General features: G+C 42.6%; 1 protein-coding gene across 1 annotated transcript in view; it reads left to right on the forward strand.

Annotated features, from left to right (window-relative positions):
- The window catches only part of ADGRD2 (adhesion G protein-coupled receptor D2), a 385,952-nt gene that overhangs the window by 19,481 nt on the left and 349,409 nt on the right, over positions 1-17,062 (forward strand). Inside the window, exons 2-5 of the mRNA XM_077283561.1 lie at positions 1,386-1,452; positions 3,400-3,457; positions 4,546-4,743; positions 9,970-10,605. Of these exons, the coding sequence (XP_077139676.1) occupies positions 1,387-1,452; positions 3,400-3,457; positions 4,546-4,743; positions 9,970-10,605 (958 nt within the window). The 5' untranslated portion in view covers position 1,386. The remainder of the gene's footprint in view (positions 1-1,385; positions 1,453-3,399; positions 3,458-4,545; positions 4,744-9,969; positions 10,606-17,062) is intronic.

The following is a 17,062-nucleotide window of genomic DNA, read 5'->3' on the forward strand; positions in this document are numbered from 1 at the left end:
AGCTGCAGGCGGCTGTGAAATGCGTGTTGAGGTGTTTATGTGCTCCACGTCATCAATGACTGAAGGTATGGCCGATGCAGGTTCATACTATTCTATATACTGACTATTTGTCTGCTTTTCCATCTGGTTTTCTGTTCTGTACAGCAGTGGCCACTGCATCGTGCCATCTGACGTCCCTTGCGTGCACCTTCTCCAACCAGGTGGAGTTCCCGGTGGAGCAGGAGGGTTGACACTACAGCTCCTTTGTTCCTATAATGGGCATCGTTCCTAGCAATTGTCTTTGCGCCTGATAGACGTGGGTACAATTGCATGCTGGGAGAGAGCGATGGCTGGGGCGCAGACAGAGCGAGGTGAGCGGTGTCCGTTACTGACACCACTCACCTGAGTGCCCGCGTCCCAGCAGTCACTGTATGCACTTTTTTTTTCCCTTCAACATGTGCTCCTCCCTTGGGGAAGCAGGAGGTATCGCCCTAGGCAGGTGCCTACCCCTTGTCCCACCCCTGGACCACAATTGTTAATAGGTCTTATATAATTGAAAAATAGCATGGTTTCAACTTAAAAATGGTTGAATAACATGACTCTTGCATATTGATTATGGCTTCCAATCAACTGCATTTTAAAAAACCTTCCAACGTAGCTCAACAGGTCTCATTGACCTTTTAATGGTTGTCAACCTGAATTGCCCTGCATGAATCAATGCTAATCTGAATATAGCCTAACACTACTTGTAGCTTTAGGATTTATTTTTCTCTAGCTGCTTGTTGCTGGCTCCATTCAACTATCATATGACGTCATTCTACTGTCCTGGTAGACCCCATTGACTTATAATGGGTGTTGTATTGCCAATGAGAAGAGAGCTGCATGCTCTAATGTAAATGTGAGCATAGCCTGCCTGGTACTAAACGATTATGACTCTGCTCATATACGCATTGTGGTGTCCATTAGGCACTCATATATCGGAGTCTAGAAGTGCCCAATGAACCCCATTAACTTATAACAAATATTGTTGTGTTGAACCCAAGAATAGCGCTGCATGCTCCAAGCAAAAGTGAGCATAGCCTTTCACTTCTACCTACAGTATATCTTAAGGATTCTTTCTTTCTCAAGCATTTTATGTTTTGCAAGAAAAGTGAATATTGTAATTGAAATGCAGGTTACCAACCTGGCCTTATTCCTTAGAAGACCAGACATTCCTGGCTTGCATTGTTTACTAGCCTGTGATTTCTACTGGAGGTTGACTGTGAATGGAAAATATATCAATTCTTCCTGGACTAAGTTTTCATTAACATTCTCCAAATTCCCCATTTCTTTATCCATGTTTTATTTTTTTTATTGTGAAATCGCAAGATTTTGTACTTTGTTTTGATCTGTTTTCTTCTCCAAAGCATGAGATCACAAGGCTTTGTGTCTGCAATTGTCGACATCCTGAAGATTCTATTCAACGTATTGATGGTAAGTTAGACATTACTATTTTAAGGGGATTAGTAAATGCCATCCGTCCAAATGAACCTCTACTAACCCTACTTCTGTGGTAGCAGCACATTGCTTTTTTCGGTCCTTAACCCATCTTAAAATAAACTGCATTTTAAAATGCTTCACTCATGGTAGAACTTTAATTTCCCAGATCTTCTTGCGCTGACCCCATCGCCTTGGGCTGGCCACCCCATCGCCTTGGGCTGGCCACCCCATCGCCTTGGGCTGGCCACCCCATCGCCTTGGGCTGGCCCCAATCGTTAATTTCTCTGTTTATGCCATAAATGTCTACTAGATGTGATCCCACATCTTTCTGTGCTTGCTGCGTTCAGAAAAGCCATACCCATGTGGAGAAAACAAGCACATGTGGCCACCTCTTTCATTGTGGTCGGGCACCTGTCACAACAGGAACTTTGGGGGACCCTCGTTATGGAAATAACTGCTGGTCTTAGAAGTGGCATATAATAGACAAATGTCATTCTACAGCTATGCCATAAGTGAAAACCATAATGATCCTATGGCAATTTAGACATATCGGGATCAAGAAGTGTTTAAATAACATTGTTAATAAAACCAATTGTTTATTGACTATAAATATTAAAACCATACATGAATGTTCTAAAAAGGTGCCTCAAATCAAATCAGAAGGGGTATACAGCTCAATAATGGATATCCCAGTCCACACCGTAAAACAATGCTTATAGGTATAGATGGGCGGACACATGGATGTTCGGGTTCAGCCGAACAGTTACAAAAAGTCTGGGTACCATAACAGTACCCGAAACTAAACGTGAACCCAGGCCCCATTCACTTGAAGGGGGGGCCCAAACATCCTGTATTTGCCACGCCGTTATGTGCATGACAGGCCGGCAAACACTGATTCTGATCGGCGGTAAGGCCAGGTTCACATTGTGTTAAGTGCAGTCCGTTCAATGCATGCGTTAAACGGACTGCACAATGTAAGTGCCTTTTTAAAGATCGCGTTATGCGATCGCGCTAGCGCAGATGCTCCATCTGCACTAGTGGTGATGGACTCCGAAACACTGCAGACTGCGTCTGAGGGTCCATCACAGAATGACGGCACATCGCTAACGCATGCCGATTATGACATGCGTTAGCGATGCGCTACATAATGGTAGTCAATGAGTGCGCTAACGCATCCGTTACATAGCGTTAGTGCCACTATGTAACGGATAGCGCATTGCTATTGACGCAATGTGAACCCGGCCTAAAATCATCACTGCTGGCCAGAAAGCTACAGTTCCCATGCTGTCAAAAGACAACATGAGCGCGCAGCTGTGATGGGAAGTATAAAGATAACCTCCAGTCATTGGTGTTTGCTGAAGGGAGTATTTATCAGCTGGTGCCTGTGCTTTAAATAAATAAATAAATAAATAAATATGGAGTGGGTTCCCTGTATTTTTGATAACCAGCCTGGCAAAACTCACAGATGGGGGTTGCAGCAGTCAGCTGTCGTCTTCGCAAAGGCTGGTTTTTCAGAATAGAGAGGTCCCCACGCCATATTTTTTTTAATTTAAATAATTTAAAAAAATGTGGGGTCCTCATAGGGGCGTGATAATGTGGAAAGCGGGCTGTCTAGTCTGGAGAAACCAACGTCCCTTTGACTATTAAAAGCCCTTAGTAGAATTTTTGAAAAGCTGAGATTAAAATTACTTTCTTTAAACATGGATTTCCGTTAATAGTAACATATATATATGTATGTATGTATGTATGTATGTATGTATGTATGTATGTACTACGTACGTACGTACGTACATATTAACGCTGCCAGGTTGGAGGGCATGGTGGGCCTGACAGGTTCCCTTTAAACATGGATTTTTCTGCCAGAATTGATATAGAGAAGAAACCAAACACAAAGCTGCATTTGAATATTTTATATTATTGCTTCCATCCATTTTGTTACAGGTGTGTGGTGTTTGCATCTGCTGGAATAAGCTAGAAGCAAACCAGACCAGTGTTGCCGGTAAGTAGTTCCCCCAGTTTTCCTTCATATACTCTTGTAAGGTGATGTTTCTTGGTCTTTTTGACATTGTACATTATGTATATTGGAGCAGGTTTCTTAATTTGGTGAAGAGGGCAATGTGAAGTGTTCTATCAAGTTTAATCTGAGTCAAATTTACACTTCTGACTAATCCCATAACCTTGTAGGAGATGGAGCAATAAAATCGCTATTTTTGCTTTTTAATATGTTCTTCCATTATCCCAAAATAACAATTTCATGCAGTCACCATATCGGTCAATAGAAGTGCTTGTGTATTGCATTAATTTAACCACTGAAGTTCTCCAAAGGGGAACAAGCTGATATCAGAGATAATGATGATAACTGCACAGGGCCTGTCACTATTCTAATGCAGGAGATCATAGTTCACCTTCCTGCCTGTATACCTATATCCTATTAGTTTATTTAGGGGAATACAGAGGAATGGATAATTACATGGTTATCACAGCAGACATAGATGGCACTTGCTCTAACGCTAGGAATCAAAATCTGAGTGCAGTTATTTTTATATCTGGCTGTTTCCGCAGCTAAAAGTTAATTAACGGGTCACCAATTTGACATTGCAGACTTGACTTGATAATAGCTCATCAATATTGTATCGCCTGACAAATCCTTTAAATGCCTTTTTATTTTGGGCAAAAAATAATTGTTCCATTTGAGTTTCTTTGCTCAATTTTTGGCTTTTAACAGTTTTGTTTCCCTGGGTATTGCTGCTGCAGAATGAGTAGTCTAATAATCTTTTTTTTTTTTTTTTTACTTTTTATGACCTCGTGTGTGCTTATTTATGACCACAGACCACATCCAGGGAGAGCTAAACTTTGATGTGGTCAGAACTTAGTTATGTCAGAACAAGCTCAATGATGGATTTCCAACTAATTCATTCCGCATTCAGTAATTTGCAGGGATTCACAAAACCTGTGCACAATTTTTACTGAAACCTAATCTCAATTTTTTGTTAACCCAAAACACAAGCATTAAAGTAACATAAAATGTAACTAGTCACTTAAGATGTTCATATTCTTTATTTTATTGATGCATTATTTTATTTCCAGGAGCTAAATCCTTTGATAATTTCATTGAAACCCATCAAGCAGTATACGAGTATGTCAGCAAACCGCTTAGTTACAAGCAAGCTGAAATATACTGCGAGTACAAATTTGCATCTCTGCTTTCTGAATCCAGAACATTGCAGGACCAAGCTGGAAACGTAGTTCAATTCCCTATTTGGCTGAAGGAGGAGAAGAAGCCAGGTAAGATCACATGGGAAGAAGACTTGTCACGTTATATTAATAGTAGTCTGAAAGAGGTGTATACACTCAACATTGTAATTGCAACGCTAACAAGAAAGTTGGGTTATGGATGGATAGGATGGAAATGTTAACTCCTTTAAGACATGAAAGAGCAAGAAATACCAGCTCACCCAGGCTGTAGTCATTATGAAGCAAAGATTCCAAGAGACCACTTGTGAATCACGAAGAGAAGAAGCAAAAATCCAACTTCATAAAATTCCCCCCAAAAATCAAGGACAGCTAAAAAAAAAAGTGTGTTTGTTTGAAACGCGTTGCTGTGTCCATCCACGAAATGGATTTTTTTTTTTTTTAGCGGTCCTTGAATTTTTTTGGAATCTTTTTGGGAATTTTATGAAGCTGGATTTTTCTTTTTTTCTCCTACAGGACATGAAAAAATGAAAAAAACTTCAAAAAGACTTGCTTTAACTATGGCCAAAGTAACCAATTTAAAATATAAGTTTATTGAAAATTCATATACAATAATATATAAAATATAAAACAAAATACCACAAGATACAGAAAAAAAAAAGGTGGGTACACCCGGGAATTAGCCCTAACAGTTTACAAACCTCCAAGTAATAAATAATGTCTGATACTGTTGTGAATTCTGCTCTTGGGCTCCCTCCGGTGGTTGTAAGTGGTAGCGCTGCTGTCTCTGAATCGCAGCATTTATCAGGTGTGTTCACTTCTTGCAATTTTGACAAGGCTATTTAGTCTTGCTTCACCCTTTAGTCAGTGCCAGTTGTCCATTGTTCCTGGAGGTTCACATCCCTGCCTGGTCTCTTCTGCTTTGCAGTTCATTTCAACAAAAGATAAGTTCTGGCCTTGATTTTGCTGTCCACATGCTGTGGTCTTATTGTTCAGTTCTTTCCTATGTTTTGTCTTGTCCAGCTAGGTCTGTATAAGGATTTTTTTAGCCAAGCTGGTATCTCTGGAGATGCAGATATACCCTCCATATCTTTAGTTAGCTGTGGAGATTTTGTATTTTCTGTGGTGGATATTTTCTAGTGTTTTAATACTGACCGCATAGTACTCTGTCCTATCCTTTCTATTTAGCTAGAAGTGGCCTCCTTTGCTAAATTCTCATTTCAGTCTGTGTATGTTTTTTCCCTCTCCTCTCACAGTCAATATTTGTGGGGGGCTGCCTATCCTTTGGGGATTTTCTCTGAGGCAAGATAGTTTTCCCTTTTCTATCTCTAGGGGTAATTAGTCCTCCGGCTGTGTCGAGATGTCTAGGGAGTGCTAGGTACATTCCACGGCTACTTCTAGTTGCGGTGTTAGGTTCAGGGTCTGCAGTCAGTACAGGTACCACCTTCTCCAGAGTACGTCTCATGCTGCTCTTAGGCCACCAGATCATAACAGATAGACACTAAATGGTGATCAATTACCACATTGTACATATGTACATAAACATTTTCAGTGTGAGTACAGCATTAGTCCGGTGTACATATATTCCCTAGTAAATACAGCACATTATAATTACAGTCCCAGGGAAAATGAGGAGATATTCTCAGTACGTCAGAAGGCAACGGATAGTAGGACAGATCGCATTGCACCATTTCCTATAATTGTCATGTCGGACGCTGTTCACACTAGGGCGTCCGACAGACAGCAGTAATTCCACTTACGTCCACTACACGCTCAGTGGCGTCGGCTAGATTTTATCCAGCTTGCTAGGGGTTAATCTAGCTGATAATTTGGTTGGAGGCTGGGTCACACCCACGGCCTTTAAATAGTTGCGCTGGACTTTGGGCGTTGCCGATTATAGCTTGTGCTTTGCCTGGTGATTCCGGTCTGGAGTGGTGGTCTTGTTGCAGGAATATCATATCTGGTGGTTTATAATCCTTTGTCATATTCCTCCTTCCTATATTTGTATTTGTTTTGCCCTGTGCACATTATAGTGTATTCCTGTGTGTCTGCGGCGTGGTGCGTTTTTCAGTTTTCCCTGTCTGTGCTTTCTGTGGGGATTGGTGTGTGGTCTCTTCACTGGGTGGCGGGAGGTGGTTTCAGCTTAGGGCTGAAACAGGAGTCAGGGTCAGGCCTGGAGGCCCAGACATGCACACCTTTAGTGTAACTTCTGGGAAAGGGACATACAGGGTTTCCCTAGCCTGAGGGATATCGCAGGGGCCCGGGTAACCTACCTTAGTCTACCTAGTTCCCCCTTGACAATAATATAACAGCATAGTTGCAGAAGTACATACAATATAACATAGATGTAAGGCAATGCAGAACAGTCAGTAGCCTATTATGTAACTCAAGGACAAAAGGAGGTAGAATTACCTGAGAGCAGTAACAGGGGACCCACCACACCCGACGCGTGTTTCGCTCTGAAATGCTTAGTCATCCTACATGACATGCCCAATTTCTGTTTTTGCATTTGTTTTTTTTCATCTCCTTCCCAGAGCCATCATTTTTTTTTTCAATTTATTTTGTCCACATAGCCATATCAGGGGTTTTTTTTTTGCAGGAGAAATTATACTTTTAAATGACACCATTCATTTTACCACGTAGAGTGCTGGAAAATGGGGAAACAATTCCAAATGCAGAGGAGAAATGATGAAGAAACCGCCATTCTGACAATAGCTTTATTTAAATTGTTTTTACCATGTACATTTTGTGGAACAAATGACCTCTCATTAAGATTCTACTCATCAGTAAGATTAAGGCAATACCAAACATGTCCATGCTTATTTTAGTAGTGAAGACACAAAACTTTTTTATTTTTCAGTCAATGGAGCTGTGTGATGGCTTATTTTTTGCATGATGAGACAACGTTTTTGATAACACAAAAAATGCTGCAAAAAGCAATCCAAACATTACATCTCAAAATGTTTTTTCTTTTTTTTTCTGATACAGTGTTTACCAATCGAGTTAATAGTTTTGATAGATAGATGATAGATCGGACTTTAATGACTGCGGTGATACCACTTGTGTATTTTTTATCTTTATTTTTAATGGGACAAAAGGGGGGTGATTTGAACTTTTTAATTTTTATTTTTTTGACTCTTCTCTACAATTTTTAATTCCCTTAGGGATTGTATTTATATGGGGATGCCACAGCATTGCTGCATATTCTGTAGTAAAAACCATGGTCCCCTTTGAAGCCTGGCCAGAGGCTGGGTTTCAGGGGAGCTCTGTAATGATGAGCAAGGGGTTCTTCAACAGACCATCCTGCAGCCATAACCACCCATCAGAAACCCACTATTACATAATGGGTGTGCTGATGGCACATGGAATGACGTGCTCCCCTGCTGGTGCATTGTTAATGCCGCTGTCTGAGTTTGACAGTGGCATTTAACAGGTTACCAATCGAAGGCTGCGCTTCGAACTACCCACGATTGTTAGATGCAGGTCCTGGCTGTAACACATGGCCATGACCTGTTGAATATGGGGCTTTATACACCCACTACTGACTTGCGCCATGCATGAAGGAGGGGTTAGCTGTGCCATCCATGAAGGGGTTAATGATATGCAATTGATAGAATAGAAACTACATTTTCCAAACATCTCGATTTTCCCTGTATTGAGTATAAGCGCCATGAACAGAAATTCCCAGATTTGTAGCCTTGATGGCTATCAATTAGGATATTAATGGTTGACTGGGGAATGTTCAACCACGTTGAATGCACTTGAGGCTCCTTGTGCAATTTCCCACCAATGACTTCCCAGATGTGCTCAATGGGAGACTAGTCCGGAGACCCTGCAATCCATGTTTAGGCTGCTTACAGAATCCCAAGCAACATGCGGGCTGGCTTGGAGTTGAAAAACTGCTCCTGTGAGGCTTTGGAACAATGGCTGTACCACTGGTTCTACCACCAGCAATGTAACTGGGAGCTGCTATTGTGCCTGGAGTTGAGACTAGAAGAATCCAGTTATCGAACATTGACACCTTGCACTGTAGTCCTGAGATAAGGACCCATATGGCGTTGCCCACGTGGTTATGTAAGATTTGAAGAATGGTGCATAGTGATATATTGTGTTCTACAATTAAACATTGCATATCTTGATTTCAAGCATGATTGTTTTCACACAAACCATCAGAAGTCCTTTGCGCCACATTGGGCTACAAGCCAGATGCCCAGCTATAGGTTCTCTGTTGACCTCATGCCACTGCTATCAAAGACTATCATGATGCAGATCAAGCTGGCAATGGAGGTCTAGCTTCTTCAGCGATCAGGCAGACTTATATTCTAGTTGCAGTAATAGATGTAAATTGGTCTGGAGACCACAGTGGCAAAACCATGAGGAGATCTTCACAAGGGAAATGTAAATGTGTCCCTGGAGCTGTTTGTCAGTACAACACATGTTGCTCATGATACAATGAGCAGCCTGCATGACCTAAACAAGTTAATATGATCTGCAGTGTCTCCCAACGAGCATATCTGGGATGTCATTGGCTGGCAATTTCAAAGGGACCTGCCAGCAGCTGATCTTGATGAATTGCTTACCTATGTGTAGTGATAGGCGGACCTGTGGAAGTTTGGGTTCAGGTACCTGACCACTTTTTAAAAAGTTCTGTTCGGGTGCCAAAACAATACTCAAACTTCCACCAAAACCAGAACCCATTGAAAATAATTGATACCCGAACTGTAAGAAAAAACAAAAAAATCTTTCTCTATTTTTCTCCTCCACACCACCACAGACTTATCCTGAAGAATACAACGAACTTCAGCAGAAAGTCCTTCTTCGGTGTTCAGGCCCGAACACGGACTGTCCGGTATGAACACCGAACATTGTAGTTCAGGTTTGCCCATCTCTACCCATGTGCATTCCGCACTGCAGAATGTTCATCATAACCTCATTGATTTCTGCCCATCGCATTCATACAGTATTTGATACTGAATAAAATGAGGTGTTTTTAAAAATTTAGTTTCCATTTTATAATTTGCATATTCTGTAATTTCCATAAATACACAACTTTTCCTTGTTGGTGCTGCAATTTCAATGTTGAGGATTGTATTTAATAAGACTCTAGCAGCAGGATTTCGCCTGAAGAGCTATTTGTAGATCTGAAGCCTTTGTCACTCCAGCTCTATTCCCCGCCCAGCACTGCCTCCTCCTCCTTAACTGACAGCCTCCATTCTGTGTGACTCCAGGAAAAGCTGTAGTCAGTCAAGCAGGAGGAGGCAATGTGGTAATGTACCCTGAGACTTGTATGTACTTAATGTTTTTTGCTTCTCTTTTTAGAGCTACGGTCACTTACTGCTTTGGTTTTTGAGCAGAGAACCGATACCAAATATGCCAAATTAATGGCAACCTTCCCGTCTTTTCATGACATCACAGTTTGTGCCCATATACAGTGGGATAACACAAGCAAAGATTTTGAAACTGTCTTCTCGTATGCAGTGAAGAAGTTCATCAATGAGTTTCAGCTACGTGGGATGAGCGATGAGGATGGGTTTGTTCGGTTTGCGGTCATAATTCATGGCCAACATTCGGGATTTTCTTCTATATTCTCTAATGATGGAGAGTGGCATCATATCTGCATAACTTGGCAAAGACGGAATGAAACCATGAGTCTGTATGCGGATGGTGGATGGAAAGTGTCCTCCAAGATCTCTGCGTCAGAGGACATCATCATGGGGGGTATCTTTATCATTGGACAGGATCAAGACTCTTATGGTGGGACATTTAAAGAAAAGGAATCTTTTAGCGGTAATATCACTGGTCTCAATGTCTGGGCGAAGGTTCTCAGTCGTGACCAGATACAAAGGCTGTCACTATGCCACAAACTGGAGCAGGACATTGTCTTTGGATGGACCACCCACAAACTGGAAATTGAGCCTACACTGAAAAAACTGGAGGTGAACTCTGTCTGTTCAGGTATGAGGCAGCCGGTGGGGTTGGGGAAGTTATGTTTTGTAGAAGGGAATTTTAGGCAGCCGAAGAGTTTTCCTGTTGTCATCTTTCTTTAGTTGTGTAACTTTGAAATACAGTCCATTTTCATGATCATTGCTTGCAGTTAGTAAATAACATAATCAGAACAAGATTTTACCCTGAATATTTCTAAGACAACACAGATACATGTTTCATCATGAGAGTTTTGGCCATCTTAAAGGGGGTAATCTGAAAACATGATTTTGCTGGCCTGCTTTTTAAATAGGGTATCACTGTCCTATTCAAGGGGTCAAACTACTGAATTATTAACCAACAAGCAGCTTCTCAACTGGAGTGAATAGATTAATCTCTAAATTGGTGTGAGTATTGTAATCTCTGATATAAACAGAGGAGGAGAAAAGAGCGCAAAAATAGGATCTTATCCGGTAATAATCAAGGAGGGTATGAATATATGCTAACCTGATCCCCGGTTGTGTGGCTGCTATAGAGCAACCGGTGATTTCACAAAAAAAAGTATTAAAAAAATGGAAAATTTCTGGTCTGTAAGGTGCTCATATCATTTGTCCAATTTGGACCAATATAACAAATTCACTTATATTAAAATATTTAATTTTATTTTTCTGCTCCACACACCACATTATTTACGGTATGTTTTATATTTTCCCATTCTTCCTCTCTCAGCTTTTATGTCTTTCCTCAATCTCAGATCCAGCATCTCCTTCTAGTCTCATGAGTAAATGACCTCCACCCCTTTACTTCCCACTCATTTCAGTATTCGAATCAGGGAAATAAGATAAACAAAATATTTTTCTCCCCAGGAGTAGTGAAGTATAAGAAAAGAAAGACACTGTCTTGTAACAGTACATTTATTGCATGAAATTTTTGTATAGTAATATATTTTGTTTTTAAATTCCCTCCATTTCTATATGTCTAGCTGTTTATTAATTTACTATTACATATATACCATAGAATGAAAAAAAGAAAAGGCGGAATGCACTCGCCAATCTCTAAAAACAGCTTTATTCAATCTTCATGGATAAAACTTCATGGCCGGGGGAAGAGGAGTGGAGCTCGGGCGAGCAGGAGGAGACGACGGCCGTTTCGCGCAGTGCTTCCGCTTCAACGGGTCTGCAGACCCGTCGTCTCCTCCTGCTCGCCCGAGCTCCACTCCTCTTCCCTGTTGTGAATTCTGCTCTTGGGCTCCCTCCGGTGGTTGTTGGTGGTAGTGCAGTTGTCTTGGGGTTGTAAACCAGGGCAGGTGTTTCTGCTGATTGCAGCTCTATTAGGTATTTAGGTGTGCAGGATCCATGACTCCTGGCCAGTTGTCCATTGTTCTTGGAGGGATTGCATCTCTCTCTGGTTCCTCATGCCCTGCTGCCAACTCAGCTAAGATAAGTGTCTGTTTTTTTGTCTCTGTGCACACATGCAGTGTGCTTTGCAGTTCAGTGCAATTCATTGTGTTTTTGTCCAGCTTAGACTTTATTTGGATTTTTCAGTCATGCTGGATTCTCAGGAGATGCAGATATACTTTCTATGTCTTTAGTTAGATGTCGAAAATTTGTATTATCTGCTGTGGATATTTTTAGGATTTTAATACTGACCGCTTAGAATTCTGTCCTATCCTTTTCTATTTAGCTAGAAGTGCCTCTTTTGCTAAATCCTGTTTTTCTGCCTGCGTGTGTCTTTCCTCTTATACTCACAGTCAATATTTGTGGGGGGGTGCCTATCCTTTGGGGTTCTGCTCTGAGGCAAGATAGAATTCCCTTTTCCATCTATAGGGGTATTTAGTCCTCCGGCTGTGTCGAGGTGTCTAGGACGTGTTAGGTACATCCCCGGCTACTTCTAGTTGCGGTGTTAGTTTAGGGTTTGCGGTCAGTACAGGTACCACCTACTCCTGAGAAAGTCTCTCATGCGGCTCCAAGGTCACCGGATCATAACACTTCCCCCAGCCATGAAGTTTTATCCATGAAGATTGAATAAATCTGTTTTTTGAGATTGGTGAGTGCATTCCGCCTTTTCTTCTTTTCATTCTATGGAACACATCTGTTTTTCTATGGAGTTGCACCCGGAATCTTATGGTGTGGCTGTTTTGGACAAAAATGATTTATAAATACCGGCTTTAATTCAATTAATAAGTTTTGGGCAGTGCCGTTCACCTTTGCCTTCGTTTCTGCTATTACATATATACATTTACACGCATTTTTTTTTCTCACTTAAATCGATCGCATCATGTGTCTACCCTATGAACTGACGCATCACATTGTGTCTCTCTTGTCGCTTTTTTTTTTTCTTTTCTCTTTCAAAATGTTCGTCTATATAAAATTTTGGGAGCCCTGTATATGCATATGGTTTTTGTTTCCAAAAGAAGTGGGCTACACTTCGAAACGCATGGAAAAATAAAAAAGTTATTTTCTAATATCTCTGGCATTTGACATTTCTTCATCAGCTGACAACGCAGATAGAGACCACAAATTTACAATTTTTTTACGTATGTGAAAAATGGACTGTCGTCAGTGTGTCGTCTCTCCACCTTCTTTCATCAGTCAGTGGAAAAAAATCAGCACATGTCACGCCATGCACATACAGCAGCGCTTTCTGTACATCCTGCCCACGGCTCCGCCCCTTAATGATGCGATCCTCGGCGCCATGTCCTGTTATTATGCCAGGTATATACAAAAGCGCCATTTATATAACCCGGCTCTCTTATGACGCTATACTTGATTTCAAGCTACGAGACCACTCCTGGCATATACAATAGCGCTATTCATATACCACGCCCCCTTATGACGCAATGCTCGGGGCCTCTTTGCCGAGACTTTTTTAAGCATATAATAGCGTTATTTACATACCCCGCCCCCTAATGACGCGACACTTGTTTCCGGACATAAAAACCCCCACTATCACCTAGTAACCATCTCGCCCCTTTTTGGAAGAAGCTGAATTGGCGATTGAGCTGTGCAATTTATTTGTCAAGATGTCGGTATACCAGGCACCTCATAGATTGAGCTGTGTTATTGTTTGCCAAGATGGTACATCAGGTGCCTCAAAGGGCTTTCTGCTTAAAGGGACTCTGTCAGCACATAATGACTGTTCAAACTACATCCCACTGTTTTCATGCTTTATGGTGGGGCCAATCAATTAAATATACCTTCGCACATATTTTTTTCCTTCTATCTCCACCATCCAATCCTCTTCTTTAACAGCTCTGGCTTCATAAGGCCAAAGGAAGGTGGAGATCAGAGGCGTAGCTATGGTTTTGGTTCAGGGGGGCGAAACTTCTCAGTGGGCCCCTTACCAGGTAACCTTCATTACAACTCAGTGACGCACCCTAATAGTGGAGGAGAACCTCAGCAGATGACCGCGCTGTTAATGAAAATAATTTCTATATAAAGACCAACATGGATATTACCGCCATATTGTCAGTGGTAGATATCAGTCCTACAGAACATAGATCACAGCACAGTTACAGATAATGACTTACTGCTGACGTTCTTTCTGATGCAATCGTTCACTTTTCCCGTCTTTTCCATCTGGCCCAGACCAATATGACAACTTCTTCCAGCCTCAGCTTCTGATATTACAAGAAAGACACATTTCACGTGTCAGATTTTCAGCACTGTCTCAAAGGGACTATTCCCAACCTGCACAAACTCCTCATCCTGCTGATACCCCAACACTGAGCTGCTGCTTCCGTATGTGTCCCTATTACTGCACCTGCTGTGCAGCTCTCTGTGCCCTCTAACTTCTAAAGCAACTTTCTACAATATAGTAATGCCAGGTGCAAGTGCCCTAGAAAACAGTGCCCACACTTTGTCCCCTAAAAAGTAATATTGCCCTGTGTGCCCCTTTGACAGTCACAGTAACCTGAAGGTTCCCTTATAACAATAAGTGCCCACTTTACATTTAATAATGTCCCGAGTCTCCTCACTTTAAAACTCCCCTCTACGCAAAATGATGCTCTTGTACAATCTAATGCCCCCTCACTACATACAGTACAGACCAAAAGTTTGGACATGCCTTCTCGTTTAAAGATTTTTCTGTATTTTCATGACTATGAAAATTGTACATTCACACTGAAGGCATCAAAACTATGAATTAACACATGTGGAATTATATACTTAACAAAAAAGTGTGAAACAACTGAAAATATGTCTTATATTCTAGGTGCTTCAAAGTAGCCACCTTTTGCTTTGATGACTGCTTTGCACACTCTTGGCATTCTCTTGATGAGCTTCAAGAGGTAGTCACCGGGAATTGTCTTCCAACAATCTTGAAGGAGGTCCCAGAGATGCTTGGCACTTGTTGGCCCTTTTGCCTTCACTCTGCGGTCCAGCTCACCTCAAACCATCTCGATTTGGTTCAGGTCTGGTGACTGTGGAGGCCAGGTCATCTGGCGTAGCACCCCATCACTCTCCTTGGTCAAATAGCCCTTATATAGCCTGGAGGTGTGTTTGGGGTCAGTATCCTGTTGAAAAATAACTAAACGCAAACCGGATGGAATAGCATGCCGCTGCAAGATGCTGTGGTAGCCATGCTGGTTCAGTATGCCTTCAATTTTGAATAAATCCCCAACAGTGTCACCAGCAAAGCACCCCCACGCAATCACACCTTCTCCTCCATGCTTCACGGTGGGAACCAGGCATGTAGAGTCCATCTGTTCACCTTTTCTGCCTCGCACAAAGACACGGTGGTTGGAACCAAAGATCTCAAATTTGGACTCATCAGACCAAAGCACAGATTTCCACTGGTCTAATGACCATTCCTTGTGTTCTTAAGCCCAAACAAGTCTCTTCTGCTTGTTGCCTGTGCAGCGCCCCAGAGTCCTGGTCGTTGCAGTACTGTCGCTCCGCCACTACGGGGAGTGATGGTACGTCTGATGGCACTAAAGGAGTTCACCTGACCAGGTATCACAGTCACACATTACACTTCACACTCCGGCCACCAGGGGGAGCAAAGGGTTCTATGTATTAGGCCACTCCTCACACTCTGGTAAAACTGGGGGCTGGATAGGAAGTTAGGGAGAAGCTGACTGGGTTTTGCCCGGGTAACATCTAGTGAGAGAAGAGCATTGCTTAGGAAGATCCAGGGGGTCCATGTCAGGGGTGGGATCCTGGCAGAGGCCTAGCGAAAAGGACAGATCGTTATGGAGCCGCGCCTGCACTTCATTGCGGCGGCATCTTAAGAAAGGACACGAAGCGAAGTATATTGTGGAGAAGTGAGAAACGAGATCACAGCACAAAGGCGATAGAACCAGTAGGAGTCGTGCTCCGAGATCGGCAACATCCTACTGAGGCGCGTAGCCGGTGGCCGGAACGCCGAGGAAGTATTGGGCTCTACGCATTACTTCAAACCAACGGCAGGGCAGTTAATTTTAGGTTGGCTGCCTCACCTTAATCACCTAATGAAGACAACGGAGGCAATTGTGGGAGAGGGGCGTCTCTAGGGTCCCTATAAAATAACTCCAGGCCTACCCCATCATACGGGTGCGTCCTATCCATATCATCTGGGGGACGGAGAGAAAACAGAAACATACACGACAGTTGTGAGGACTACCCCGTGGTGCTCAGCAGGGAAGTACTACAACACCCAGGCGCTAGTAGGTAGGCACTGATTTCCACATGCAAAGGGAACTCTGGATGTGCCTTCGGACCGGCCGGTCTCAGCCAGCCCTGTTAGCAGTGCTCTGGATTGCGGATGCCTAAGCCTTCAGTAAAGAGACTGCAACCCTGTGTCCTCGTTATTTACTGCGACCTACATCACCACCTACACCTTTTATTAGGTGCCCCTTAGCAGGACCACAGATCGGGTCGGGCCACCGTGACATCCTCAGAACCAAGAGACCCGGATCCGAGTACCCCGTTGTCCTGAGTCAAGGGGCCGCTCCAACTGTCCTTAGCAGTGGTTTCCTAGCAGCTATTTTACCATGAAGGCCTGCTGCACAAAGTCTCCACTTAACAGTTGTTGTAGAGATGTGTCTGCTGCTAGAACTCTGTGTGGCATTGACCTGGTCTCTAATCTGAGCTGCTGTTAACCTGCGATTTCTGAGGCTGGTGACTTGGATAAACTTATCCTCAGAAGCAGAGGTGACTCTTGGTCTTCCTTTCCTGGGGCGGTCCTCATGTGAGACAGTTTCTTTGTAGCGCTTGATGGTTTTTGCCACTGCACTTGGGGACACTTTCAAAGTTTTCCCAATGTTTCAGACTGACTGACTTTCATTTCTTTAAAGTAATGATGGCCACTCGTTTTTCTTTACTTAGAATTTGTATTATGGCAAGAAAAAAGCAGCTAACAGTCTATTAAGTAGGACTATCAGCTGTGTATCCACCAGACTTCTGCACAACACAACTGATGGTCCCAACCAGGTACAGACTGGGGATGAAATTCAGCCCTGGCATTTGAAATCACACAGGCCCATGGTGTCCCCATCCCTAATAACCAGATG

The sequence above is a fragment of the Ranitomeya variabilis genome, chromosome 2 (assembly GCF_051348905.1).
Source record: "Ranitomeya variabilis isolate aRanVar5 chromosome 2, aRanVar5.hap1, whole genome shotgun sequence".
Lineage (NCBI taxonomy): Eukaryota > Metazoa > Chordata > Amphibia > Anura > Dendrobatidae > Ranitomeya > Ranitomeya variabilis.